A 16382-nucleotide genomic window follows, 5' to 3' on the forward strand; every position below is an offset into this window, starting at 1 on the left:
ATATATATATATATATATATATATATATATATATATATAAGATTTCAAGCAGACACATCTATATATATGTAAATAATTATATATGTAACAAATTTATATTTTATATACATACATCAAAAATGTTTCAATATAGTTATAACTATAGTCACCAAATGTTATCTTCACATATTTCCAGAGCGCAAGTCGGAATTTCTCAAGCATTGTAAAATTCTTTTCATACATTCACTGAATGTAAAATAATTTCTAATTAAATGGCAATATTCATAAAATATTTAAGCAGCTTAATATTATCAAAATCTTAAATAGCTGCTGAAATATGTTTATTTCAAATGGTATCACTCTTGTGTGGTCATCCTATATTTGCTGCCATAGAAATCACACATACTCCACTCTTTCCACTATTTTCGTTATATATAAATTTACAACTTGTGTCATTTATGCATGCTTTAAATCTCCTTTCAGAGCAGAAAATATAAAGCCAAATATTAAAATTTCAAGTTAGAAGTCAAAGAAAGAAATAATTATTAATGCCACAATTGTTGAAAGCAAAAGAATAAGCAACAGTTGAAAGCAACAAAATTTAGTTACATTTAGTAAATAAAGCATTTTAATTTAATTTTAATTTACTTTGTTGACAATTTTGTAACTTGGTTAATCGAAATGCAAAATAAGATTAAATAACATTTTTTTTATTCTAAAAAAAATCTTGAAAAAGAGAAGCAGTAATTTCAGATAGTTCAACTACATTAGGTATAAAAAAAAATAATATTATTCTGCTCTTAAAGCAGCTTTCCGCGTCTAAAGTACTTTGGAAATTAAGCTGCTATTGTAGTCTCAGATTCAGATTAAGGACGCCAAAATTGTGATTACTAAATGCTGTGGGTCTAGGTAAATCATTTTCATAAATATATATATCTTCTAGAGAGACTGTGCTATAAGCAAATTATAATTATATTTTAATTATAATTAGAATTTAAGTTTCTAATTTATCTTAATATAGCTTTTTATTCATATTAAAATAATGCATAAAAACTTGAATGAGATCAAACAAATTAAATAATATACATATAAAAATTAAATAATATATATACAGCACTGTTCATAAAAATAGTAGTGCAACTGAGCGCTAAATCTTCAACGACGAAATTTAATAATATATATAGTGCATATATTACAAATATATTTGTTGAAATTTAAATACTCTGACTTTTTTAATTTTCGAGATTCAGCCTCTACCTCTATATAAATGGCAACGATATATGTAAGCTCCTCTTCTGCCCAATGGGATTGTAGAAATGAAAAGCTGTACGTAAGAATTGTACTTACTTGTGCCAGAACATGTTACCAGCCAGCAGCGGCATCTCCATGAGCAGCGCGGAGAGCAGCGAGCTCTTGCCGCTGCCTGTCTTGCCCACAATGATGGTCAGCTTGCCCTTGGGTATGGCCATTTCCTGAATGTGTAGCTGGACATTGGGCAAGCGGCACTGCGGCTGCCAGGTGAAGAGCCCGTCGTTGATGGACACGGCTATGTCGTCGGGCATTTTTAGCAGCAAAGAATCGCGCCGCCAGCTGTCTGTGTTCCGAGCGCGCACCACTGAGAACTCTACGGGCCTGTCGGCGGTGCCGCCAAACAGCTTGGGTGGTCGTATGGCCACGTAGGGCGTGTTGCGCAACAGTTCCTTGCGATGCTGCACGAGCTTCTGGTGGCCCAATTCGTGGGCGTACAAAGCCGGCGACTTGTCCTCAGCGGACTCGCCATTGCTCGACAACAGCGGCGTAATGGGCTCCGACTGAGCCAGGGGCGCCGGCGTTTGTAGTTCCTCGGGTATGCGAATGCGCAGCGCCTGTCGCTGCTCGTTCAGGCGATTCTCCACTTGAGCTGTGCGCAGCGCCATGTTGGACTTCTCCTGCGTCTCGTACATATCCAGCGAGGCATCGCTTTTACTCAAGATGCGCGCCATATTCCGAATGCCCTCGAACTGCTTTTGAATCTCGGGTGCGTGCAGAAAGCGCTCCAGCCGCCGCGTGGACACCCTGGCCGCAATGATAATGGGCACAGTTATGGGGAAGATCAGCAGCGGCACAGTCAGCTGCTGAAACAGCGCCAGCGCAGCAAACAGATGGCTCGCATCGAAATTCGTGCGCGACTCGTCCGGCAGATAGACATAGACAGCCAGAGTCACAAATGTGATTAGCACGGTGCAGATGTGGGTCAAAATGGCTGCAAATAGAGCAGAGATAAGTCTCTATGCTCTATGGAGTTGTCTATGTGTTTATTCAATGGTCACTCACTCATTAGAGTCCAGTACATGGCGTCCTTCTTCAGATACTTGAGCTCCTTTTGGCGTGCCGCTTGAATTTTTCTGAGAAACACCTCGTCCCAGGCATTCAGCTTGATTATCTTAATGCCTATTAAGGTGTCATGGATTTTCTTTAAACGCTCATCGGTGAATTTCTGCAAAGAGAATTATAAATAATATGTGAACTAGATGAATATATATAACAAAGTTCAAGTCCCATATAGACAGACAGACGGACTGTATACATTTACTTCTTGAAATACTTGACTTTATCTTAAAGATACTCCTACGTTAAAAACTTATTTAATACATGTAAGATTGCTCTAGTAGGGACTGCCCGAATCGAATAGGAGATACCCTGACCCATGTGACTATATTCCAATCACTTATTCTTCTTTACTATTACAAATTAAATTACTAAATAGATCCTCTTAATTAATAATTTACATAGCCTGATAAAGTCAATCTTAGTGTGCATTTGCCAAAGCACAAGTTCCTAGTCTCCATTATTACTATTATAACTATTATTATAATTATTATTATTAATATTAATATTATTATTATTATTATTATTATTATTATTATTTTTATTATTATTATTATTATTATTATAATTATTATTATTATTATTATTATTTTTATTATTATTTTTATTATTATTATTATTATTATTATTATTATTATTATTATTATTAATTTTTTTTTTTTTTTTAGTTGCTGTTTTTATTTGCAACTTGTCGTATACTAGACAATAAACAAATTTGTGAACAAAAATATTACGTAACTGGATAGCTTGGTCTTTAATGAGCTCAATCCATATATTTACCTACTTTACATATTTATCTATTTCTGTGGGGCATGTCTAGGACATGAAATCTTTTGAGTCGCCTGTGGTTGCTTGAGTCATCCACTCTTAGAGCTAGAGCATTCTCGTGGTTATGTAGTTTATTCATGTATCTGTTTACATATAGTTGTATTTCTTCTTTAACAAGAGGCACCTCAACATCTTTGTGGATATTAGAATTAGTCACATACCAGTGTGCACATGTAATCATTCTAAGAGGCTTGTTCTGGTTTCGCTGTATTTGATATACATTTTGTAGCAATTTTCTGGGCCTTCAAAATTCATATTCACATTCAAAAATCATATTCATTACAAAGAGCTGTATTCAAGTTTCGCTTTAAAAGGGAAATCAACTAATCGATTTTTATAGATAATAAGTAAAAGGGATGAGTTATCAAAATTAAATTGATAAACTTATACTGCATATGGTATTTAAGAACATAACACTTAACATGAAGTCCCTATCTGGTATCCTTGTGTTGATACGAACAGAAAGTATTAGAGCCGAACATGGCTCAGATTATACAAGATTATATAAGCTTTATAATGTCTGCCACGCCTCTATCTGCCAGTTACATACATTTTAACAAAAGCATAATACCCTGAGTTCCAAGCCAGCGGCTTATAGCAGCCCAAACTTGTATTGGCCACAAATAATTGTAGAAGGTCTCAGCAAAAGCCGAAAATCAATTAAGTGAAGCTGACCAACCGGCAATTACTTTAAATTGACCACAAATCTGTTAACAAGAAACTCTTTAATGAGCCACCAGCAACAGCTCGACCAGACTGCCAAGCCCACAAAGACAATACAAATTCTGAGCTGCAAATGACAAAATAATAGCAGGCAAATGGCAAACAAGCGCTGGCCAGCCAAACGAATCGTAAGGCTCCTGTTCTGGCGTATCCTGACGTATCCTGGCGCATGCTGAAATTAATTTTGTTCATTGTTGCTCGCTCTCTAATGAAATTGTCCTTTTGTCGCACTCGAGCATGGCTTTGGCTACATTCTTCGACTTACCGCTATCCTTTCCTCATTCCTCGACATGGCTCGCCCGATGAGGAACTGCAACGGTGTCATAATGACAATGCACACAATGGCACCAATCACCGCACTTATGCCCAGCTTCAGATACAGCAAGTAGATGACCAGGGCTATCTGCAAAGAAAATGCGAAGCTTATGAATGAATTTGCTATTTCAGACTTCAATTCATTTGCGTATGCAAATCGTGCTGCCAGTGCAATATTGTCTCCCCAGCAGATAATTATGATGTGGCTACGTTATTTGGCCAATCAACATGAACCTGCATGATGAACTTCGTAATGAAGCTGAGCACAATAGAATTATTGTGCTCAAATATTATTGTCAAGAATTTCCATTGAAAGCGAGCCAAAGATGAGGCGAAAACTTCTTATTTATTTAATGAATATATTAATTTTTGATTTTAAGCTAAATAACATTATAAATTGTTGATATAACATAGACGTAAATATTTTGAATAATGCTAAGCAAATTTCAGCTTCATATCTGTCAATCACTCAAGCAAGCAGAGTCAGTCTACAATATCATATCCCTAAGAATCATCAGTCACGCGTTCAATCAGTCTTGAAATCAAATGAAACTGGTATATAAATACATATAGAGAATCATTACTGCATGCAATAATATACCACAACTGACAGGCATCAATCAATCAATCAATAAATCAATTAGTCTTTCAGTCAAATCAAATCATTAAATACACATATGTATACCAGAGAAATATTATTATATAATATTATATTATATAATAATAACAAGTCAAAAACTAAGTCGATTTTTATTCAATCAATCAATCAATCAGAATAACGTACAATAAGAATCCATTTCTATCTTGATCACTAATCAATACCCCAGACAATCAATCAGAATCAGAATTCAAAATATATCAGAAGAGAAATATTAATACATTACAATATTATTAATATTTTAAATAATATAATATATTATAAATTGTTAAATATATATTATATATTAATATTTTAAATAATATAATATATTATAAATTGTTAAATATATATTATATATTATTCTATAATAATCATCAGTCAATGTATCCAAAAACAAATCAATCAGTCAGTAAAAATCAACTTTTATACGAGACGAAATATCATAAATCAATCAGCTATATAAATATTTACCAGTTAGATTAAAATTAGAGAAATATTTCGACTTACATGAATCTCTAAGCTAATAAAACCTTGTATACATGTAAACCTAAATGTACTTATATAAGGCGATCTATTAATAAGCCAATCAATTTGTCAATCCACTAGACAGTCAAACAGCTAAATCTTATAGTATTATATATCTTAGTTCAGTGTCAATCACACAGTTATTCAATCTGTAAATTATACTGTCAGTCAATCAACTAAGCACTTAGTCAATCTATCAGTCTATCTAACTAACTAAATATAATATATAACTGCACGTCTAAGGTGAGTATCAACCAATCAATCAGTCCATCAGTCAGTTACTTAAACAGTTAGCTAATTAGTCAATCTATCAATAAATCAGTCAATCACGCAGTCCGTCAATCAGTTTATATACTTCTATAAGAAAGATCCCATATCTAAATTAAGCATCAATCAGTCTTACAATCAAGTAGTCATCTTACGATATATATTATATATACTATTATTATTTATTTAAATTCTGTATGAATCATTCAGTCAATCACTCAATAAGTCAATCAGTCAAAGCAAATAGTTAAATATATAATATTATATTTAATACAAATATGTACCCTAGAGACATATACTGATTAATATATATCGTATTCTCTATCTAAATTGAGCATCAATCAGTCTGGCAATCATTCAGTCAGTCACTCAATGAAATATGTAAACAAATATATACACTAGAGAAATATTCCTATATAATATGTACTGATCCCTATCTAAATTGAGCATCAATCAGTCAATCAATGAGTCTTATAGCACCATCACTATCACAGTAATATGGCATATCTGAACAACATTGCACTGCTGATGATGTAAATGAAGTGGCTAGCCAACCCAGCTGCATGTATTTCGGGTACATTACGAGCAGGGGACTCACTCACGGGCGCTCATGCCAGCAACTGCTACTTAAATGTTAATTAATTTTTTACACAATATAAACATGTTGCGAAATACGATGCGCCTGCCCGGCAAATCCGATTCGGCCTGCATACAAACGAGTAAATTATAATGCAGCTGCTGCCAGGACTGTCACAGCCAGCCACAAATCCTAAGCCTGGGAGCTAACGACGAGCAACAGTCGCCCAAACATTTACAAATCAATTCGTTCTGAGACAGGATTCATGCATGAACTGGAACTGGTAGCTGGCAACTGGCAACTGGCAGAGTAAATACAACCTGCTAGCTAATTATGCCAAATTTCACACACACACACACACACAGACAGACAGATTTAATACGCATTAATTATGCATGATTGTGTGTGTGTTTGGCTTAATCATTAACCAGTTTGCTCAGTTACATAAAAATACCCATTGGATGGTCGTTTGTAGACCAAAGCCAAAGGGCAAACATTTGCACAACGCCTTGCGAAACACATTTAAATGCCAAACGCAAATACAATTTGCCTGCACTGCATAAGAAATTGCACGAAACTAGATACAAATCAAATGCAATTTATAGACAGGCAAATAAATCTGGGCGCACGATTAAAATTGTCCAAGTCCGAGTCAAGACAAGTGTTATAAATAAGCCCTGTGCTAAATGCGACCAGAAAAACAAAGGCTAGTGAAGGCATTGTAAGCGGATGTAGTCGACTGCCAAATTCCCGTTCAGGTTGCACAATTTAATGAGTTAATTTTAGAATTTAAGAGTCAATCTATAGAGTATTTTAGTTGTGTTTAGTCTGGATGAGCCTAGCTTAGAAACTGAGGAAAATATGGTTTTCTCAGTCTATTGAAAAGGTTAATAACTAATTTGACTAATTTTCAGACTGCAAACTCTAAAAATATATAAATAAATAAAATATATAAATATAAAGCTTAGTCAAACTGTAGTCTGTTAAAAGACATTAAAGGATTATTCAAAGATCAAAAATCTAGCTGCAGAAATTTAGTAGTTTCTCGGTTTTGTTTCATTTTCAGTGGGCATAACAATATAATTTATATTTATATTTTATCTGTTGAAACACGAATATATGTTTATGGAATAAAGGAAAATGAATATTAACTGCAAGTTATCAGGAAAGCGCTCCCTTCACTTGCTTCCTCAATGTTAAATATTTTATATATCATTCGAGTTATATTTCTAAAATTATTATTTTTTTTGGAATCTAGTTTATTTTTTGTAAAATAAGATAATATAAAATTAATAAAAAAATTAATTATTACAGGTAATATTTTTACAATTATTATTTCAGATAATATTTTTTAAAACAAATTAGAAACAACTTTTCATCAAATAGCGCAATCAGCCATAATTTCATTTATTTCAGTATTTTCGAATTCGGTTTCAATACTTGCATATTTAATATTAATTTATTAATATTAATGAAAATTCCAACAATTAGATTTCAAATGTAATTGTAAATACTTTTAGTATATATTAATAAAATTTAGACTTAGTTTAATTTTATATTTAATTGTTTCTCGGAAACGAACATATTCATTAGCAACCGTTCTATATATCTCTCAAATATCTAGCTTCACGAACAGAAAAATGCTCTAAAGACAAACAGACACACAAAAGAAAAGACAACTCAAAAAATATTACATAAAAACAATATACTCTCTTCGAATCATAGGCGAGCATCTAAAATGGCACACAAGTTGCTCGTAAATTAGCACAGTTTTTGATACGAACCTTGAATGGTATAGCCCAGGCATAGTGAGCGATCCAAAAGAATTGCATTATATTAAGTGTATCCTCCGTCATGTGATTCGTGATGGCACCGACGTCGCCGAGGCCTGTGCGAAGCAATATCAATAAATAAATAACAAATCACATTAATTGTTAGTTAAGGTCAAAAATAAAACAGTAAACAGAATAAGGGAGGCATTTCAACAATAGTCTTTAAATAAATATATTCTATATAAATTACTTTTTTGCCTACAGTTTTTTATAAATTTCTGATATTTTGAGACACTTAATTTTATTTGTAATTGAAATTTAAGCTGTTTTCAATAAACAAATATTAATCATTGAGCTTTTAAAAATTGGTAAATTTAAAATGTTTTGATAAAAAACATATAAAATATTTAATGTCTCAGCATATTTTTTTAAATTGAGGAGAATAACTAAACTCAATTTTTATCTATTTTTAATGAGATTCTTTTTGCAATTTTTATGAGATTTTATTTGATCAATTTTAAGCAACTGTAATTTTAAATTTGTATGTTGCTTTTATATATTAAATGGTATTAAGTTTATTATTTATTTCAATAGAATTTTTTATAAAGCAAATAAAAAAATATATAATGCTAAATAGTAATAATAATAATAGTTACTATTTAACTAAAAATTTTTTCTAACAGCTCGCAATTGCTCATTATATTTATTTTTTATCATGAAATGTTTATATGAAAATTTTTTTATAATTAGCTTATCAACTTTTAAATAAATGCTTTAATAATGTGTATTCCTTTACTTTTAAAATATTTAAAAAATATATTTAATTTGAGATTTGTAAATTCGAAACCTTTCATATTAATAATTTTTTTGGATTTAAAGATTTAATACAAAAAAAAAAACATTTTTTTTAATTTCATGATATTTTAAAGTTAACTTCAAGAAATCACAGATTGCCTACATGCGTAAATAATTCTATATAAATTACTGAGTCTTAGTGTCATAGCCTTTCCTTACTCCTGATTATTTGCTTCATTCATTCACTAGGTAATCCTTTTTTCTAAAACTTAATTTTAATTTAATTTAGAATATCTTAAATCATATCGGGCAAAGCATTTATGCAGATGTATTTCTTTAAAGTATTTATTAAAAAGATCATCTGTGGCTTATAAAATGAATATCAACTTACTTTCTTACTGTAACTCATCTATCGAATCAACTTTATCACTCAAGCTACGAGCTTTATTCGATTAACCCCATATTTGTTGTAGTTTAAGAGACTAGCTCGGCTAAGTAAGTGCCTTAATTTTATGTTTTGCTGATTAGAAATCAATCAACTCACATTCTATATTGATGTGGCTATCTCATCTAGTTGCGTTGAGTGTAATAAAGCTAAACTCTTTTGCTGGGCGAGGCATTCGAAAAGCAATTTTTCTTTACTGGTCCCGGAATCGCAACTAAAAACAAATAGCTATTCAGTTGCCACGCCCACCTAAGCCAATTACACGAGGACAGTTGGCCAGGCTTTAGCCAGGTAGCAAACACTTCAGCCGTAAAACTTTCAATTAACACCAAACGCACATTTGCCTCTGTCAAACAGAACTTGGGCACGTATAGAGATTGTGGGAGGTGGGGGTGGGCATGGGAGGAGGGATTGTGCGCCAGGCGCTAGGAGTTGCCTGCAAAGCCAAACACTCACCGCCTGAACGCTCCGTTTGTTGTGTGTCTGCCACCTCGACAGGCTTATCATCATTGGGAGTCAACCTAATGTTTTTGCCATTTTGCTGCACATCAGCTGCGGAAGTAGTGGCCGTGGCAGAGTCGGTGGCAGTGGCTGGTTTGTCATCATCAGCGGCATTGTTGCCACAACCGCTGCTGGCATTTAGAAGCAAACTTTTGCGATAAATTAGACCCTGTAGCGATGTTTTAATCCTGATGCCCGTCATGTTGAGCACATGCGTGGAGGCCTGCGACAATGCGGCCTGCGCCAATGCGGCCAAAAGCACCAGCCAAGCAATGCTCCAGCCATTTGTTAGCAAATCCGACCATCTGGCATAGTAAATTCGCACATCACCGATGCCAATACCAATACCAATACCATCGTAGCCCCCATCATCATTGCCAACATCATAATCTTCGTAGTAAACAACATCGGCACCATCTGCGGCCGCATTAGGCCCAAACATTTGACTGCCCACAGGCCCAGCCCCCAATAGTATTGATCTATTTGCTGCGGCTGCCTGTGCGTGGACCTGTGCCTGGACTTCTTCCCGTGCCGCCGCATAGAGTCCTTCAATATACTGCACTATTTGCTGTATGGCAAGTGGACCAATCAATGCAAATAAATCACCGGCCAACTTCAAAAAGCCGCCCAGCGCAAACATGCGCCAACTGTTCTTTATATAACAATACCACAGAGAAGGCGATGCATTCGATTTTTTCTAAAAAAAAAGAGGAAGCGAGAAAAACAGAATTTGATAAATTATAAAAATATTATTATTAATATAAATTATTTAAAGTTAGTGCTCAGCTCTAGTTCAAGTGCTTTCAGACAGCAAAAATATATAGAAACTATTAATTCATAAGCAAAGACTTATATCAAGAAGGAAAAGAGAGAAAGAGACATAAGATAACAAAGAGTAAGATCAAGCTAATATAAACGACAATATCAGGTGCCTCTGCAGCTTTGCTTCTTCTTCTACTTTTAGTGCTTGCTCAGACTCTTAAGATTTAAACATAATACATAATTGAATTTACTCATAGATACTTAAAAAATTTCTTAAAGTTAACAATAGTAACTAATAGATGTTGACTGATTGATAAAGTATCTTTTTAATAACTCTATGAATGAAAATAATAAAATTGTTCTAAAGCATTGAAAACCTTTTAAGAAAAAATCTCAGTCAACATTTTTTTGAGATGTGTCTCAAGAAGGGAAACATTTAAAATAAAATTATAAAACTTTTTTTCAAAAATACATTCAGCTGAAGATGATGAATTTGAGATTAATATTACTCTACTAATATCATAATATATAATATATAATATATAATAATAATATTAATAATTATTAAATATTGCATTTTTTGCAGCTTTATATCATATATTTTATTCGATATTTTCACTCACGATATTCTCAGAATTTACACTTATTATCAACTAATTGCAAAATAAAATTCTAGTAAGTATATCAATGCTATTAATTTATGATTAACAAGCTTGCTTTCAATATAGATATTCACTTTAGATATTACGTATACGTCATGTGGCACCTATTAAGTGTAATTAATAAGCACATTAATGCCAGACGTTTAATATATCCTTTGGCTGCTCCGTTCGTTGGCATTTTATAATAATTTACACAGTCAGTTGCCATTTTGTCATTAAAAATTGCGCGCAAAATGCGGCAAATAAATTAACATTTTTAAAAAACAAACCAAGACGATTCAAGATTGGTCTATGTACCAGCTGGCAAATACCCTGTTAAAGTTGCATATATGAAATGTGGATATGAAGTTTATCTTATGGAATTGATATTTAATGATTAATATAATAAATAATATATGGATATATACATATACGTATTTAAAAAAGATTTACTTATAGATTTATATAGATACATAAAGGTAGCTGTGTTTGATTGACTGAGGCATCACTAATTCAGTAAAAATTATATTAAATGATTGAAAATCCAAAGGAAAATTAAAAAATGCTTTTGACACTTCAGAAAACTGTTTGATAAATTAGTTTAAAAACATTTTTTCGAGTGTATTTGTCTTCAAGTTTCGGGATAACCATCTTCTCTCTTCCTTATCTTTTCTTTCTTTGTATTTATGCCTTTTTCTTTTCTTCTTTTTCTTCTCTCTGCTCTAGTCTGTCTTCTCTCTTCTTCTATCTTCTCTTTTTTATCTTCTTCTGTCATCTCCCTTCTACCCTCTGTCTTTTGTGGCTTATTTTTTATTTTTTGTCTTCTTACTTCTTTCTTCTATTTGCTCTCTTCTTTCTTCTTTATATGTTTTTCTCTTATCTCTCACTTCTTTCTACCTTTTATCTCTTCTATGTCATCTATGTTCTCTCTTGTCACTTGTTTCTTGTCTCTCGTAATTGTTCTGTCCTGTCTTCTCTATACGCCTTTGCTCACCTCTTTTCTCTTTTCTGCCTTTTATTATTCTCTGTTCCCCTCACAATATCCTTTTATAATACTTTCCTTGATCTTCTGTTTCAATTATGTCCTCTATTTTCTCTGATCTCTTATACGTCCTCTCATCTCCATTGTTCCCTCTCCATTCTTCTCTCTTCTCTTCTCTCTTCCATTCTTCTTGTAATTTTAAGACAAATTTTCGCCTTCAGTGTGTTACTGCTCCAGACCAGACTACCTTTTGCGAACTCTTGCCATTACAGGGTATGTCTGAAGCAAGCTGACAAAGGCCACACTTTCACTTTGTTATCAAGCAAATGGCCACATCTCTGGCCCATCGCGTGATATATTCAAATATGTGCGCAAAGGTATATATATATTTTATTTGCATTGATAATTTATTGCCTTTGGCCAACGGCGGCATTGCATTTAAATAAATAATTAAGCAATTTGCTTGTTGTGCTTTTTGCAAATGAAATACAATATTTTCTTAATGGAAATTCTGCAGAGCCGGCTGGCCAGGCCGAGCCGGAAAGAAGACTCAATTGTAACCGGGTTTTTTTTTGGCCAGTCGCATTTAATTATTTATTTATTTTTTCTTCTGCTCTTTTTGTCTTTTTGTTAATGTGTAATTTTTAATTAAATGACAGTCAATGAGCACAGTTGTCGCTTAATGCCCTTTTATATAGGTTATTATCACAATATTTAAGTGCAAAGACTTACGAGGATGCGTGAGCATATAAATGAATGAAATATGCATATCCTTCAATTGTGTCATATTTATAAATATATTACACTGCACAACAAAGTTTCTGATCACGAATTACTCTTTGCGCAATTCGTTTTATCTTCCTATGACTCAATTTCAATTAATTTTACCTTTTGTCCTTCAACTCTGTCTCTCTCTCTATCTAGCCTTAAACTAAAATCTTTGGTTTCAGGTTCAGTTAAGAAAATATTTTTATTTTCCAATTTCAAAATTAAAGATCGATAACTAAAATTGTGAAAATTTATTGCAGAATTCTGAACACTAGCTGCTGTTTTTGCAACCTCTTTTATTTATTTATTTTTTATACAGCCTTAAAAACAGGAAATTTTGATAGCTCGACCACAATTATCTCATTCTCCAAATTAGGAGAAGCTGAGGAAAAACAATTTGCAAATTAAAACAATTTTTTAGTCCTTTCATAAAACTTTATCCTATTGCATCAAATAAGTTTATAATAACTATAAAAATTATATTTAAAATTTTATAGAGCAAACCAAGTGGAATTTAATACATTTAATGAGAAAGAAAGGTTTTAAATGTTACTATATTATTAATACCAATACTTCACTGTTTATAAATTTCTGTATAAACAAACCAGTTAAAAAATAAGCGCTTGTACCCACATAATTAGTAATAATATTAATAATATTTACAAAAAATTATATTCATTTAGGTATAGCTCACCACCTCCTCCGTGTATATATACAAAAATCGATCATAGTGCGCTCTGGCGCTATCCTCCAGTCGCATGTGGCCCAGGTCTTCCAGCTCGAGCGGTTCCTTATAGCCCAGCCAGAGCAGCGAAGTTAGCCACCAGAAGCAGATCTTCGAGTAGAATGTGGCCAGCGTATGCTTATAGCCAATGCAATCGTAATCCTCCAGATAATCGTCCCGATAACGCTGCATTAGAAGAGCATATAAATATATAAGTTTCGCCAGATTTTACAGATTAGACAGCTTTTGATGAAGTTCTGAGCTTGGAGTGACAGCTCACACAACTTTGCACGCCTTTTTGTAGGCAAAAGAAGACAAAGCCAGCCCAAAACTGGACCATAACTCAGAAGCAACTTAGTAACTGGCCTTAAGTTCTGACAACGAATTTCAAGCTGCCTCTCAGTGGCTTAGTCGGCATGCAAAAAGACAAGATGGCATTTGAGAGTCTTGCTGGCATGTGTTACTGCCACTTATAATTAAGTGTATACCCATTAGGTGAGCAAATAGAGGGTATATTGCCTGACTGAACAATATTGTAAAGTAATATATAACTATACAGAAAATAAATAGGTAAATTTAAAAAAACAAATAAAAAAAATTGACAGGAGTTTTTCTAATAACATAATAATTTATTTATAATTTATTATAGCTTAGCATATATCTGAGCAGTTAAATGATATTTATGGACATTATCTCCAGCTTTTCTCCATTCCATTTGACTCTCTGCCGATGATATCTCCATATAGCACTCACTTCGTCTTCATCTCCGTTGGAATGTTGACATTTCCGTACACATCAAACATTTCAACTGTTCGACAAGTCTCCAGGGAGCTGAAGCCATAAAAGGATCGCTTTGACAAAGGAATTCTCTTTGCGTATTACTGAGTCGGAATTTCGACAGGGAATAACATGGAATATCTCATTCAATATTTAAACAATTAAACAGCCGCTAAACTATTGTTGTTCCAAGAAGTTGCACTCTTCTATCATCGTAATAATCGCTCATTATATAAAAGAGTATATTGGTTTTGTGCCTTAATGTCATAAATTGATGCCACAAACTTTAAATGTGGCACGAAACTCTCATCTTATGAAGTGTTAAGATTCTCCTAGGCGCGTGGCAAATTGTGAAATACTAACTCGAAATTAGGTACATAATCTCTCATGGACAACCCAAGATCAAAAAGATATAGTGTGTATATCTACACCCATTTGGGGCAAAGATGCAGTACTATAAAATAAACCCTTTTACAAAGAAGTTACTGCAGACTCACGCTAAAAAGTAATCAAAAGAGATTAAACTCTTTTTTGGAGCGTGCAGTCGGAGTGGCCAGAGTGCAACATTCTTACTTTGTAAAATACTCTAATGAATCAGAAATTCAAAGGCAAATAAAGTTATATAGAGAATACTCAACACAGGCACATTTAAATACATAAACATTAAAATATATATACACATTCATCATAAATAAATATTTTATATTTTATATATTTTATATTTTATATATACCCAGTATATCTCACAGAATATGCAAGTATTGGGAACATTTATTTAAAATGCAAAAGGCTTATCAAGTTATATCGGGCACTCACTGATTACAGGGTATCTCGCAGTCAGTGAGAGGTCAGTTGCAGTTGTTGCTTTTGAAGTGCAACACGATTTGCATGATGCTCAACGCCTTAGCAATGGCACTTTGGCTGGCCAGTCTAGTTGCTCTGCTTCTACTACACTTTTTGGCAGCGCCCTTTGTTGGGATGAATAGTGCTGCAGGTTGCCAGCTTTGCTGCATCTGCTGTGGCAATTGTTGTGGCATTTGTTGCACTTAGGCAAGTCTAAAGCGAGCCGTTTTTGTGGCACTCGTGGTGCGGTCAAGCTCACAACGCCTTGAAGTATGCAAACGCTTTGCCAAACTGACATAAATAAAATATTTGGCCACTGCAAAAGGATTTTGAAGAGCTGCAAATCTGCGCTTAACCTCAATTAAAATGTAAACATATTAAAATCCCAGCGCTAAGCGCATAGTCCCTGTTGCCCTCGCCCCCGCCTCGGCCGTGCTTTATGATAATCCCCTGTTAAATTAAATAAACCTTTTGCATTGTCAACGTCGGCTGAGTCCTTCACTGTCTTCTACTCCTTGACTATTTGCTCAGCTAATTTTACGCGCTCGCTCGCTGCCAAAATGCAAATGCAAATGCAAACTGCACTGAAATCCACGCCTTCACTCTTTGCCCTCTTTTCCTTCCTGCCCCAAAAACTCTCTTTCTAAATATATATATATGTATGTATGTATATAGGTATATATAAATATATATATACAATCAACCGCCTAACCCAACATCCGTTTCTAACAACAAGTAAAACAGCAACAAAAACAATAACAAGAAAATCTGCAACCGGTTTTTAATGTACTCTTCACGTTAGGGTAGCTCAGAATTGGATAATCGTATTCATTATAATTATATCATTATTATTATAATTATTATTATAATTATTTTAATTTACTATAATTAATTAATATTTATTTTAGTTTAGTATAATTTCAATGCAAAATTTAATCTCTAATATTTTATATATTTATATAACAACAAAAATATATCCTAATAAATAAATGCATAATTAACAACAAATATTACCAAAAACTATGATTGAAAATATAAAATTAATTGATTTATGAATTTTTTTTATGGAACTATTTTTTGGACTGAATTAAATTTATTCTTCAACTTATGAAATGCCTATTTATATTTTTGTAGTGTATAAAATTACTAAT

At 33.1% G+C, this 16382-nt stretch overlaps 1 protein-coding gene across 1 annotated transcript in view; it reads right to left on the minus strand.

Annotated features, from left to right (window-relative positions):
* Window positions 1–16382, minus strand: part of LOC111603936 (ATP-binding cassette sub-family C member Sur) — a 74499-nt gene that overhangs the window by 41718 nt on the left and 16399 nt on the right. Inside the window, exons 4-9 of the mRNA XM_023321765.2 lie at window positions 13582–13797; window positions 9690–10431; window positions 8006–8109; window positions 4163–4300; window positions 2293–2455; window positions 1327–2221 (exon numbers count right to left, since the gene is read on the minus strand). Of these exons, the coding sequence (XP_023177533.2) occupies window positions 1327–2221; window positions 2293–2455; window positions 4163–4300; window positions 8006–8109; window positions 9690–10431; window positions 13582–13797 (2258 nt within the window). The remainder of the gene's footprint in view (window positions 1–1326; window positions 2222–2292; window positions 2456–4162; window positions 4301–8005; window positions 8110–9689; window positions 10432–13581; window positions 13798–16382) is intronic.

The sequence above is a fragment of the Drosophila hydei genome, unplaced genomic scaffold (assembly GCF_003285905.1).
Source record: "Drosophila hydei strain 15085-1641.00,03,60 unplaced genomic scaffold, DhydRS2 tig00000149-arrow-pilon, whole genome shotgun sequence".
Lineage (NCBI taxonomy): Eukaryota > Metazoa > Arthropoda > Insecta > Diptera > Drosophilidae > Drosophila > Drosophila hydei.